This window comes from Strongylocentrotus purpuratus, unplaced genomic scaffold (genome assembly GCF_000002235.5).
Source record: "Strongylocentrotus purpuratus isolate Spur 01 unplaced genomic scaffold, Spur_5.0 spur5_scaffold_17, whole genome shotgun sequence".
NCBI lineage: Eukaryota > Metazoa > Echinodermata > Echinoidea > Camarodonta > Strongylocentrotidae > Strongylocentrotus > Strongylocentrotus purpuratus.
Window position 1 is genome coordinate 6,343,244 of NW_022145602.1, and position 12,878 is coordinate 6,356,121.

The 12,878-nt window shown below is 37.6% G+C and overlaps 1 protein-coding gene across 1 annotated transcript; it reads left to right on the top strand.

The window, feature by feature from the left end:
• The first annotated feature begins 2,766 nt into the window (after positions 1 to 2,766).
• LOC100888505 (C-Jun-amino-terminal kinase-interacting protein 1) lies at positions 2,767 to 11,242 on the top strand. The gene is made up of 9 exons (XM_030988570.1): positions 2,767 to 3,026; positions 4,082 to 4,178; positions 4,617 to 4,754; positions 5,479 to 5,772; positions 6,118 to 6,372; positions 7,030 to 7,256; positions 8,096 to 8,214; positions 9,375 to 9,479; positions 11,018 to 11,242. The coding sequence occupies exons 2-9, from the start codon at positions 4,160 to 4,162 to the stop codon at positions 11,088 to 11,090; spliced, it is 1,230 nt and encodes a 409-aa protein (XP_030844430.1). The 5' UTR covers positions 2,767 to 3,026; positions 4,082 to 4,159; the 3' UTR covers positions 11,091 to 11,242.
• Positions 11,243 to 12,878: the final 1,636 nt, after the last annotated feature.

The following is a 12,878-nucleotide window of genomic DNA, read 5'->3' on the forward strand; positions in this document are numbered from 1 at the left end:
ATTTCCTACTGGATTCGAAATATATTCATACTGGATTTGAAATTGCTATTGTTGATTTTGAAAGCTGTCCGTTTGATTGCACTTCAATAGCTGATATTGAAGTGCAATTAAACGGATAGCTGGAGACTGTGGATCGGGAGCTAGCGGATGGGGGGGGAGCTGACGGGAAATGAAATATCATATTATGAAACATTTTAATTTATGACGCATGTTATTTATTCATACGACTGTGCCGGTAAATTGTTAACTTAACTTTTTCAATCGTTAAGAGTTCATTTTACTGTAGAAGTGTTGCGTAATTATATCACGTATTTATAATTATGAAATCTGAATGTAAATGTATTTATTACTGTTATTTTTCTGCAAATCCAACCATCTGTGGATCGGGAGCTAGCGGATGGGGGGGGGGGGGTGTTTGACGAGAAATACTATATTATATTATGAGACATTTTAATTTATGACGCATGCTAAATGTAGGCAATAGGAAATTGAGGGGCATATGCACACTATAAACAGTTATCCATATTTATGTACATAGTTTTCTATTGTTAAATGTTATATTGTATTTTCTATCATTTGTATTTTCACTGTTAAAAAAGCCATTGGAAGCAAAATTTCTATGTAATGTTTGCATGCATGGACCAATAAAATAATCTTGAATCTTGAATCTTGAATCTTGAACTATTATTATAAATCTCACTCCTAGATCCTAATCAAATGAGTGGTCACGTGGGATTGATTTACTCTTTCATGAAAGTGTTATCCAACAATTTTTTGGTGCATGTTTTCACTCACTCATTATATGATCTATCTGCCCTTGTTGAGGCTGTGTGCATCTATCGCACTCGGCCTAATGGCTTCATGCGATAGATGCACACAGCCTCAACTAAGGTGCCGAAAGATCGTATAATAAATGAACTCATGTGCATGCATCATTTGTAGGCCTATACTAATAACTGGCACTAAATAGTGCCGTATAACTTTTAAAGGGATCGGTAACTTTGCCTCAGATTCTGAAACAAAATCCTAGATTTAGCTCATGCTGCAATTATAATTATAAACCTGTAGGTCAGTCAGGAACCCCATGACTTTTCTGACTATCAAGATATTTATGATTGGAAATCGAAACCAAATTTTGTGTTTGCCAAACGGTTTTCATAACACTACAGTTTATTGTGGAAATCGAGTATGGTAAAACCGGTCACTCAAAGATTTTTACCTTTTTGAGGCATTTCTTGATCATTTTGAAGCGCGATTTTTTTAGGGCTTCAATATTACTCCATATCACAGACACTGATAACACTTAGGGCAGTACATCTCAGATTTAACATTGTTAAACGATCCCTTTAAAATCATGCTAAATTTTAATCTTGTTTGTATTCTTTTTATTGCAGTTATAGATTGACCCATGATCTGAGTTTGGACAGCTTTCAAAGCGATGACATATTTAGTTACGAGAATACAGGGCGGTCTTCTCCCACAGGTTCAGTCTTCAGTAACGATTCATTCACATTATGCAGTAAGTCCGACCCCTTCTGTGCCTTCAAGTTTTCAGCAATTGTCATCAATAATAATAATACATTATATTGAAAAAGCACTTCATACTAATGTTTCTAAGCGCAAGAAAAAGAAGAAAGGAAACGGAAGGAAAGGGAGAGACATACCAAACAAAGTAGAAACATGTTAAAAAATATTGAATTACAAGCAAATGGCAAAGAAGAATATGACATTAAACAAAATAATGACTGCATCAGTATTAATCAAAATTATAGATAAATAAGAATTATAATATACAATGTGAAACATGCACATGCAACTTACAATAACCTTGTCTATATTATTATATCAAATATTAAATATTTTATTAACGACTCATGAATGAACTTTTAAAGAGTGATATATGGATTTTTAAGAGGTAGTTTGATTAATTAAATTGGTATGAATACATTTATATGACATGGGAGTAGAGAAGGAAATATCTAAAATTATAAAAATATTGTCTTCCCAAACTCCCCTTGTTCTTAAAAGTAATACAAAGTTTTGGGAAATTTTGAAAATTGGGGGGATAGTGATTCTTTACAATTTTGATATCTTTGGAAACCCATGAGGGTGTATTATAAGCACTAGAAAACGTAGCCCCTAAAACAATTCTGCTTTCGAGACAAATTGAATATAAAAAATTTACCGGTGCTCCCGGTAAATTTTGATAAATTTCAAATAGCGCCTACAGCCGTACAATGCGACCAGGAAAATTTCAGAATATGTAGTCGTGATATATAATTTCCAACCGGGAATAGCTAATCGGTCGATTTTAGTCCAGAAACATTGTTTTAAAGCTTAATTAATGTCTAGACCTTGAGAGGGAGCTATACAAAATAAAGGGTTCATTATTTACAATTTCATAACTTCAGACTCGATTTCAACTGCGACAACGATCACTGAATATTGTAGGATCGCATATGCTTCCAATATTATCATTTGACCCAAATTGATGACCCCATACCAAAACTTTGTAATACCTTTAAGAAACATTACTTCACTAGTCTAAGAGACAGCGCCTTGTATCCTTTGGATAAAGCGCTATATAAATGCAATTATCATTAATATTATTATTATTATTAAACTTTGGAACTTTCCTTGTATATTTGGACCACTTTAAGAACTATTACTACATCCACTCTATCCCTCTCCTTTATCAAACCCTTGTCTCGTTTTGCTCCTCGCCTAGATAAGCCAAGGAGGATAGGCTCCACATCCAGCTCTAAAGATGGCTCCCAAGCAGAAAAGCTTCGAGAGGACATGATAGAGCTCGAGCTCTCCGAGGGGGCAGATCTTACCCCCTGGAGGGGGGCGTGGTGGAGGACTCCGGGGATGAGGCGCAGAAGCTACTCTCCATCCTGGATGAAGGAAGAAAGGGCAGGAAAACAGAGGAAAAGGAAAAGGAAGAGTGTAAAGACGGGGAGAAGGGGAGGGGATCACCCAGTAAAACGAAGGAAAGTTCAAGAAGAAGGAAAGCAAGTTCCAAGGTGAGAAATGAAAGCAACTTTAGTTAATGGAAATAATGAGAGGTAGTAGTGATCATTATGAAGCTAATGATGATGTAGAGACTACCTCTTTTCCACATTTTTAATGTCTTTATAACTTTCTTGTTATTCTTCCGTGTTCTACTACAACATTTCTATTTAACGTTTTAAACCAATTTTCGGGACGGAAAGCAGTTTAAATAAAAAACAAATCTTTAAATGTGAATAATTTGAAAAGTGGTTTTCCAGTCGCTTGCGCGCTAACGCCCTTCTGCTACCCGGCCGACGAAATGTATTGTTTTCATGTCAGTGAAAAGAAATTGATAAATCTTGAATCTTGAGGTGTTGAGGTCTAGTGGATACGTCACCAGACTGTGGATCACATGGTTCATGATTCGAGTCCTGCCACGGCACTCTTGTCCTTTTTTGGCAAGACATTAATCTACATTTGCCACTTCCCTTCCAGGTCTTACATGGGTACCCGGTAGGATGCAAACATTAATTGGATTGCCATTTTAAAATGAGACCTGGCCGGAATAATCTCCTGGAAGCACATGTGCTGATATACTATTTTAAAAACGATGACTGTGGTAATAATAAGTTCACTGTAAAACGTTTAGAAAAGTAGTATTAAGCACTACATAAATGTGAATATTATTATTATTGCTAATGATGATAATATTAATGAAAGTAAATAATACAAGGATTCATTTTGATTTTAGGAATAGAGGACGACAGAGGAGCTGTAGAAATTCAAAACCGAAAAACAAGATGCTTTTAAATTCAATTTTAAACCACTTCATTACTAGAAAAGCAACCCATAGCCTAGCTATAGATGGTGTATAGACTTCAATTCTCTTTAGCACAACAGGTTTAAATCACTTCCTCATATTATTGTATTAATAGTTTTTTTTTTATCGGGCACATTTTACTTACTGGCTTTGGTCGAGTCAGAATGACAACCAGTATAACATTCAAGGAGTTTGGATGAGGTAGCACAAAGGTGAACACGTAATATATATGAGCAAACCCTATTTTCCTTTTCTTTGCATGGGCAGGAAAACGATCACAATTCAGGTCAAAGGTCAGGGGAGCGTAGGAGAAAATCAAGAAGAAAAGGAAGGAAGTTACCGCAGATGCCAACTCAAGCATCAGGTTGGTCATTTATCATCTCCTTTTAAAGTGTAGATTTGAAAATTATTGTAATTTTTTTACACTTGTCGATCATATTACAATGACTAGTAAGATGAATTTTTATTGTCACATATCTTTCTTACCGGTATTCTTAATTGGTTTTTGCTCAAACTTTCACTGATCTATTTCTCTCATTTATCTGCTTCTATTGAGAACAACTTAAAGTCAGGGTGGACTTCCACCTTAAGACCCACTGAATGCTTACTGCCTTCAATTTATTTTCCTTTATCAAAGTTCAACTTTTGTTTCATTTACTTCATATTTGTCTGTTGATTTCCTTTGGACTTCTGGCTCAAGTATTTAATTGAAATCATTTTGTAGTCACCTTGAGCATCTTTAGAGATGGATATTTGCACTTGATAAATATTGTCATAAAATACTATCATTGATATCATACAGCCAACCTCCAATCCGAATTACTTGCCGCCGAACAAAGGCCCCTTGCCTCGCCCACCGACGAATCACAATCACCAACAGACAACTGCCAGCCCCAGTCATCTCCCTCACCGATAACATCACCTGAGACACCCGTCAAAGGTAAAATGAAACCAGCGAATCTACCTCTAAAATGTAAAGGGATGTTATCCTCTCTTGTAAACCTTGCTGTGCAACCAAGCTTTAACAAGAATATAGGATTTTTTTTTAAATTTTCCACTTTTCGTTGTTTATCTTGGTATGAATATTGCCCGAGGAGTTTTAACTTGCTAAACAAGGAATCTGTACAATTCTGAGTAGGGAGAAATGCTTTTATTTGTCTAAAATAGAAACATTTTCAAAATTGTGATAGCTCAAACCACCTGCAGCACCGGAATGTTTACACTGTTCCGCCTTACTCGTGGGACCCGTTTCACAAAGCCTTTTTTCAATGACAAATTACAAAAATGAGTGACAAATCTGCTGATAACCAATCAGAAGCAAGGATTTCAGTAGCTTATAACAAAAATTGTCATTTGTCACCGATGATAAGTTTTGTGGAATAGGGCCCTGTTCGAACATGAGGTGGTAAAGGATGAAAAAAATAAACACATTTTAAATAAAAGATTTTTGTTAAAAAAATAGGAATTGTACTGCTTGCCTTGTCCTTTAAAGGATGTCTCAGAGAAGATGGAAACTGATTTCAGTCGAAAAGCCCCATGCATATTCTGCAGGTACACACGTAATTGCTTGTACATGAAGAAGTAGATCCGAACGCAATGCAAAAGCTTCAGAATTTGAGATATATACACTTCCTTCCTTTAAATCATTGTTTTCCTCTTCTCAGCTGTACCACAATCATCGTCTCAACCTACACGGCCCAACCAACTCAGCCTCTCAGCCGCCACCCTCCACCGCACCTCCGCCCCCTTACCGGACCCTGTCTTACCCCACGAGGACGTGCCGCGCCCCATTGTGGATTCCATCGCGCCCCACTTCACCCCTTTCCTCTCCAACACAAACCTCCTCCTCCAGGAGGACTCCAGCCCGGAGAGCATCCGGAAGAAGAAGACGTTCTCCATCAGACGAGCGCCTCAATTCCGCAGACCACCACCACCTCCAAAGGAGGAGGATCACTCTGGTGAGATATTACCTCTTGACCTTTGGTGTGACCTCTTGACCTCTGATGTGACTTGACCTTTTCTTTTAAGTTGACTATCTTAAGACATTCTCCATCAGACAAGCGCCTCAATTCCGGAGACCACCACTGCCTTCAGAGGAGGAGGATCCCTCTGGTGAGATATTACCTATTGACCTTTGATATGACCAGTTGACCTTTGGTGTGACCTCTTGACCTCTGATGAGACATGACCTTTTCTTTGAAGTTGACTATCTTAGTTTACAAAACAGACAAACCAACAAACAAACCAGCCAACCAATCAATCAATCAAAATCCTACGTTTTTGTTATCATTTTTTGTGTGTAGATGATGAAAAGCCGTGCTTCCAGCCTGTCACGTTGGTGATCGACGGAGAACTCAAGGTTCAATCCCACAAGGCCCTTTATCGCTTCTTCCCTCGCCATGACGACGAACTCCTCCTGGACAAGGATGACGCTGTGTACGTAGAGGTCAAAGGTGATGACCTTTGGTATGAAGGGATCAACCTGAGGACCGGAGACGAGGGATGTTTCCCCAGCAGATATGTGAGGGATTATACATTGGAAGTAGATGGTGAACCTGGTAAGTATTAGATAGTAGATCCTTTAATCAGAAGTATAAATATTAGCGTATATATCATACTTATGCTCTTAATTAATGTCTTTTTGGGGTCTTTGTACATCATAAGCTTATTCAACATTATTTTGTATAATATTGATCATTTCATATTTTGCTTTATGAATTGTTTGATTTCTTAATGCTTATGATATTAGTAAAGCACCAAGTGCTATATAAATGTTGATTTTTATTATTATAAGTTCATTTGAGCTGTGAATGCACAATGTCGAGAACAGTTTAGAACCATAGCATGTAGGTTTGGTAGCTGAATTTTAAAAATTAAGCCAGGGGAGTGTTTCACAAAGACCGAGATTGACTTTAAGTTGGACTTAATTATGGCAGTCCGTCCATGCCACTATTTGCTCTCACCATTGTGATCGTTAGATAATATTGTTTCCTTCAATAATGAACTATAAAAAATTAGATTTGCATCCATGATTTGAACAACCCTTTGAGGGATCGATGCCAGTAAATGGTGAGAGAAAACGGGCATGAACAGCCTGCCATAGTTAAGTCGAACTTAAAATCAATCTTATTGTTTGTGAAACACTCTCCTACTCTAACAAACTAAAGCAACAGTTTGTTACATTTATTACTTCTTTCTTTTGTTTCATTACGCAGGTGCACCAATCAAAAGAGTTCATATAAGCAGGTTCAGGCTCCAGTTTCTAGGTTCGGTTGAAACGCCCTTTCACCGTGGCAATGAGGTTCTATGCAGGGCCATGCAGAAGGTCGTGATGGCCAGGAGGATGACCCCTGAACTTCGACCTCCGACAAAATGCATTCTAGAAATCAGCGACAATGGGGTCCGAATGATCGACCAGTCAAAGCCCCTTAAACCGGAGGAGGTGATTATAGTTAATATAAAAATATCATACTAATATGCACTGTAAGATAGAGTAAGAAAGAATGGTTGATAGAGTAACATAAGAAGAGCGAGGTATGCTCAACATACTTTCTCTCGTTAACATTGGAAAGTATTTTTGAAAAGAAATGTCTCAAGACACACCTTAAAGTTGTCAACAGTACCACAGTTTTTGTTATTTACTGGTACTAAGTTTATTCCAAAGTTTGGCCGATGCAACCTAAAAAGAGCGAGACATGTAGAATTTAGTATTTGATTGTGGAATGGTGAGGAGAGACTTATGGGAAGATCTGAGGGTTCTGTTTGGAACATATTGGGTAAGTAATTATGTCAAATAAGTAAGAACCAATCCTTTGAGGTACTTAAAGGTACTATGTCCCATTTGCAGGCCAAAAAAATGAAAAGGTTACCGGTAAATTCCAACGGCATTTGAAAGATTATATCTTCAAAATGTCTTTAACTGGGAAAATAAGGACTATTAGTTGTCAAATCGACATAGGAGCTATAGAGCCAATAAGTAATTGTCTGATTTTCAGACCATTGTACTGAATGGTCGTACGTTTTATGCTGCGCAAAGATTCAATCAGTTTAATTTTGGCCATCTTGTGGGGTATCTTTGGGTATCTTTAAAGGTTAAAACAAGAATCTTGAACTCAATTCTAGCACGGACAGGTAACCAATGTAGTAACTAGAGCCCTTGTATAAGGCATTAAAGCCGTCGGTTCCCTGGTGGCTTACTTACAAGCATTCATATTGCTTTCTTAGCAGTCAGGTAAAAATGAGCAAACAAACGATTTCTGTTTTTCTTCCACTCTTTCACAGAAGAAGGATTCTGTGCGGAAGAAGGTGGAGAAGTTCCTGGGTGGCAAACAGAAAGAACACAACTACTACTTCTCACTCAAGAATATATCATACTGTGGCTTCCACCCTCAAAGCTCAAAGTAAGACATCTCATTATTCTTGCCCCTCATTATTCTTGCCCCAAAGCCTTCAGGATCGCTCCTGTATTAAAGCCCCATGACACTACTTATAGCTACTTGCGCCCTCAATAGGGGCAACAATGTCTATAAATCGGTGCCTGTTGGTCCCCCATGATCCCCTTTTTCTTATGTTAATTGAGAGCTGATTTGATGAGATAACCACCTGTCAGTGACCTTGCAGGGAGGTATAATCCCCCCTGGTCAAACTAGTGCAGACAGGCTTTAAAGCTTTTTCTGAATCAGAATTCAAAGCTTAACTTTAGGCATACGAGTAAACAAATTGTAAACGTACCATTTGGTGGTAATAACTATTTTTGACTTATTTTCAATTCCTTAAATTGTCACATATTCATGAAGCATATTTTTGTTTTTCCATATTGAATATTCAAATTGAACTGCTGTGAGCAGATCCAGCTATAGATCTCAAGGAGTACTTAGTGTTTGGGGGCAATTGCTCAAACTTATATTCTCTCAAGCCTTGTTCAGTTTTGACTTGGTAAACCAACTCAAAACTGATGGCGGTTTTTTCACTTCACATGTGAACAAGGCTTTCTGCTAGTTGATTTCCCCGCCTTTATAATATGGGTATGTCACTTAGGGGTACGTTCAAGCGACACTTTTTCACCCTAGAAACAGGGTTGCGTTCAAGCGATTTCAAAGCAATTCTTTTGTCGGTCGTAAAAATAAACATGTTTAAAAACGCTATCATGAAACGCTGAAAAAGATGTGTTTTGTATCGTGATTCTGCAGAATCATGGTCGCTAAAAATTACTTGAACGAACAGAGATCTCAATCATGATTCTATAACGTCATTATCGTGGCCTGCTTCTGGTTTGACCAACAGTCGAGCGTAAACATAGACAGAAAGCACGCGGCAAAGTTGACCTATACCCGGACATATACTTCCTGGGTCAAACTGCACAGTGTGATGAGTAGTGGTTGGGCTTGAAATGAGCGAGAATCAGCGTTGATGAAAAATCGCTTGAACGCTCTCCTGCAGTAACTGTGTTTTTTAACGGCATTTTGATTTGTGATTCATGTTTGTGATTCTAGCTTCAAAACATCGCTTGAACGCACCCCTAGTTTTTTTTTAATTGTAACCTTGGTTTTTCCTCTCTCAGATACTTTGGATTCATCACCAAACATCCCAACGACCGACGCTTTGCTTGTCATGTGTTCATAACAGAGAATGCGCAGAGTGGGAAACCACTGGCTGAGGCCATGGGGTAAGTATGACCGGAAGCAAAACATCTTTTAAGCATGTCGGTGTTCACGGTTAAAGGTAAAGACCAGTTCTGGTCATGCGATTGCATTGTGAAAGAAACGTTGTGGAATCAATTAGAAAAGGTTGATCATGTAGCATATAAGTATTGGTGTGTACTGGTTTGACTGTACCATGATACTAGTTATCAGGACACCAACGGATGAATATACATGTATCCTGGACTTGCCTGTTTCACATATTCCTTGTTCATTTACATTCTCATATAATAAAATATCCATGGATTCAGTCCATCCGGTTAGACCCCAAGCTTCCTTCCAAACCATCTTTCATTTTCAGAACAAGCTAGTACAAGGAGTTGGTAGGGTTTGGCTCTATTAGCCTTTGAGATGTATAATTTGTTTTGAATATATAATATTTAACAATGCAAGCTTATTTGAGTAACTACCACATGTATTGCTTTACTACTGTTTAAAGATAAAGACCAGTTATGGTCATACGATTGCATTGTGAAAGAAACGTTGTGGAATCGATCAGAAAAGGTTGATCATGTAGCATATAAGCATTGGTGTGTACTGCAAGGTTCTGGAATCATCAAAATGATAAGAAATACGGCCCAGTCTTGGTAAAGTTACAAGCACTGTACCCACAAAGATGTATATGGGATTATGCGACACGTGCGCGGTATCTATCCAGTCTGGATAGATATAATAGTTTACCAAATATATCAATTAGTAGGCGGTTTCCCGGCAAAATTTGTATCATCACGTATTAGTCAAAACATATTCTTTCACATGATTGGTAATAAGAGCTACCATTTCATTTTTTGAGAGGGGTTTTTCCGAAACTGGTCTATACCTTTATTTCAGGGTTCTCAGCGTTGCTTGATGTCAGAGGAAACCTTGAAAATGAGTCCCTTTTTTTGCAGTTGACGGAAAAGTCGGGAATTGAGAAAGATCACTAATATCAGGGAAATTTTGGGAAATTCATTGTCCTAAAGAGCAAGTAGTCACGTCTCTTTAATATTTTGTCTCATGTCCCAACATATTAACAGGATAATTGGCTATTCTGGGTTGGATACTCATCATTACAGTCAAACCTGTCGTGGTGGCCACCTCTTTATTAAGGCCACCTGGCTATAATGGCCATATATTTTTGTCTCCCTCGAGAAAGAAATGTGTACTGTAGAACCTGTCTACAGTGGCCACTTTCTCTGCTTGGGTGGCCTTTATAGACAGGTTTGACTGTTCTGCATTGTCAAAGTCACATACGCTCAATCCAGTGACTACCGGGGGGGAGGGGGGGGGGTGTTTCGCAAAGACTTGGATTGACTTTAAATTGGACTAAACTATGGCAGACCGTTCATGCCAGCGTTTGCTCTTACCATTTACTGGCATTGGTCTCTCAAGGGACGTACAAATCGTGGTCACAAATTTATAGAATTGTAGGCAAAGGCTTAAAATTGTTTTAATAAAGGTTCAAGAAGAAAGCTATCATTCTTATATCTGTTTCTTTTCTTTTCTTTTTTCTTTTTTCTTAAAGTGCTGCTTTTAAACGGTTCTACGCCGAGTTCCTAGACTACACCAATCCTACCGAAGACATCTATTTAGAATGAGAACCACGTAGTAGGAACTCTACAGACGATTCCTAAACTACACCAACACCAAGGCACTGAGCTGAATAGCGGCATAGTGGTAGGCAGTACCTAAAATAAAACCTGTGATGTATTCTATAGTGCTGTTGTCGACACCAATTCTGCAAAAGTTTGGCCAGTAGGGATTAGACCACCCAGCATTTTCAGTGACGGGTGGTTATCTCATCAATCAGCTCTCAATTAACATAAGAAAAAGGGGATCATGGGGGACCAGCGGTCACTGATTAGGCATTGTTTGCTATATAGAGGGCACAAGTAGCTATAAGTAGTGCAGTGAGTCTTTAAAAGATAGAATCGATGTGACAAATGTGTTTGTTGCAGGATTCTATAGAAATTGGATATTTAAGACAAAGTATTGAAAAGAAACAGGGTGAATAATTCTGTAGTATGAATTTCCAGAATGTGTGTACCATCTGATTGACTAGATTGTACAAAGAGGCTTGCTCATGATCAGGCTTACACAGGGTTTGGTAAGTGTCATTCAGACTTGAGGCGATAAACCGCTTTAAAAACATCTGCGTAGCTAAATGATATGGGATGAGTACAGTGGTATAACATTTCTATGTCTCATAACACAAACATCAGTGAGAAAGTTAGACAAAGGATCATTGTTGCATGCAGCATTTTTTCTTCCTCTTCCTACAAAATGTTGCTTTGTGCTGTTCATTTGCACGCAAAGTTTTGCTATGGCAGTTCTTTAAGGTGGTTTACTGCTTTAGGTCTGAAAGGAGCTGAATTGTATTTGGAGAAATGGTACAAATAGATGCTCAAATAATATTAACATAGCAATATAGTTTCTATAATGGCATTATAACACATTCATCAAACTATGTGTATGAACAGTATGCTGTGTTTTTAGAGTTAAGTTTCAATCTAAATGTATTAAAATATTCATCTCATTTTACTTGTTCACAACTCACTAAGGGCGGTTCCATGCAATGTGTCGTGTGAGACATATATGACATTTATCCAATTATTTCATTGAATAATGAAAATTTCTTGACGTGAACATAGACTATTGCTTCTTTCTAGTATCACTAATGTTTATTCATTGCTCAGGTCAAGGTATCTTTTCATTTTAGGACGAAATATATCGAAAAATTACATACCCAGTACATGTCATGTGACATGCCTTACGAGATACGTTGCACTGAATCGCCCTTAAACTTTTTTGCTTGAAATACAGGTGCTTTCTTTTCACAACTATATTGTATAGGACATTTTTTTTTATAGTCAGTATCTATTTATGTTTGCTGTGTGATATTATATTTATAATGTTGTGATAGATTTTTAGATATATTTATTTATTGCTTTTTCTTTAGCCTTTATGTTGTGGTGCTTTGTACAATATCTTGAAGTGGTACTGCTCCGTTATTGTTTTTATAAAAAATATATAAATTGCTTAAATTCATAGCTGCTAACCATTCCAAGTTAGGAGGAACTATTCCTGTTTATTAATTTGTTTACCTTCAGACTAATGTATGTATAAAAAGTATACAAAATCGAATGCATTCCTACTTTTACCTTGAAACGTTCTTCATTTTTCTCTGAGAAGTTGGCAGGTATGAAAAATAGCATTTTATTCCTCCAATGCCAGGGTAATATAGTACAGCACTTAGAAGCAGTATAAAACCACTAGATTTGTTGTACGGTGGATATTACCCTTTCAACTTAAGATGGTTTTCAAAGGGGTCCAAATATATCTTATTATATTCCACATACTAAGAATCTTGCTCTACGTTTGGTCAA

What these genes read in the sequence shown, in the direction of transcription:
- LOC100888505 (XM_030988570.1), top strand. An exon ending in ACCTGAGACACCCGTCAAAG is followed by an intron (nt 4,755 to 5,478) that starts GTAAAATGAAAC and finishes TCCTCTTCTCAG; the next exon opens with CTGTACCACAATCATCGTCT. An exon ending in TTCCACCCTCAAAGCTCAAA is followed by an intron (nt 8,215 to 9,374) that starts GTAAGACATCTC and finishes TTCCTCTCTCAG; the next exon opens with ATACTTTGGATTCATCACCA.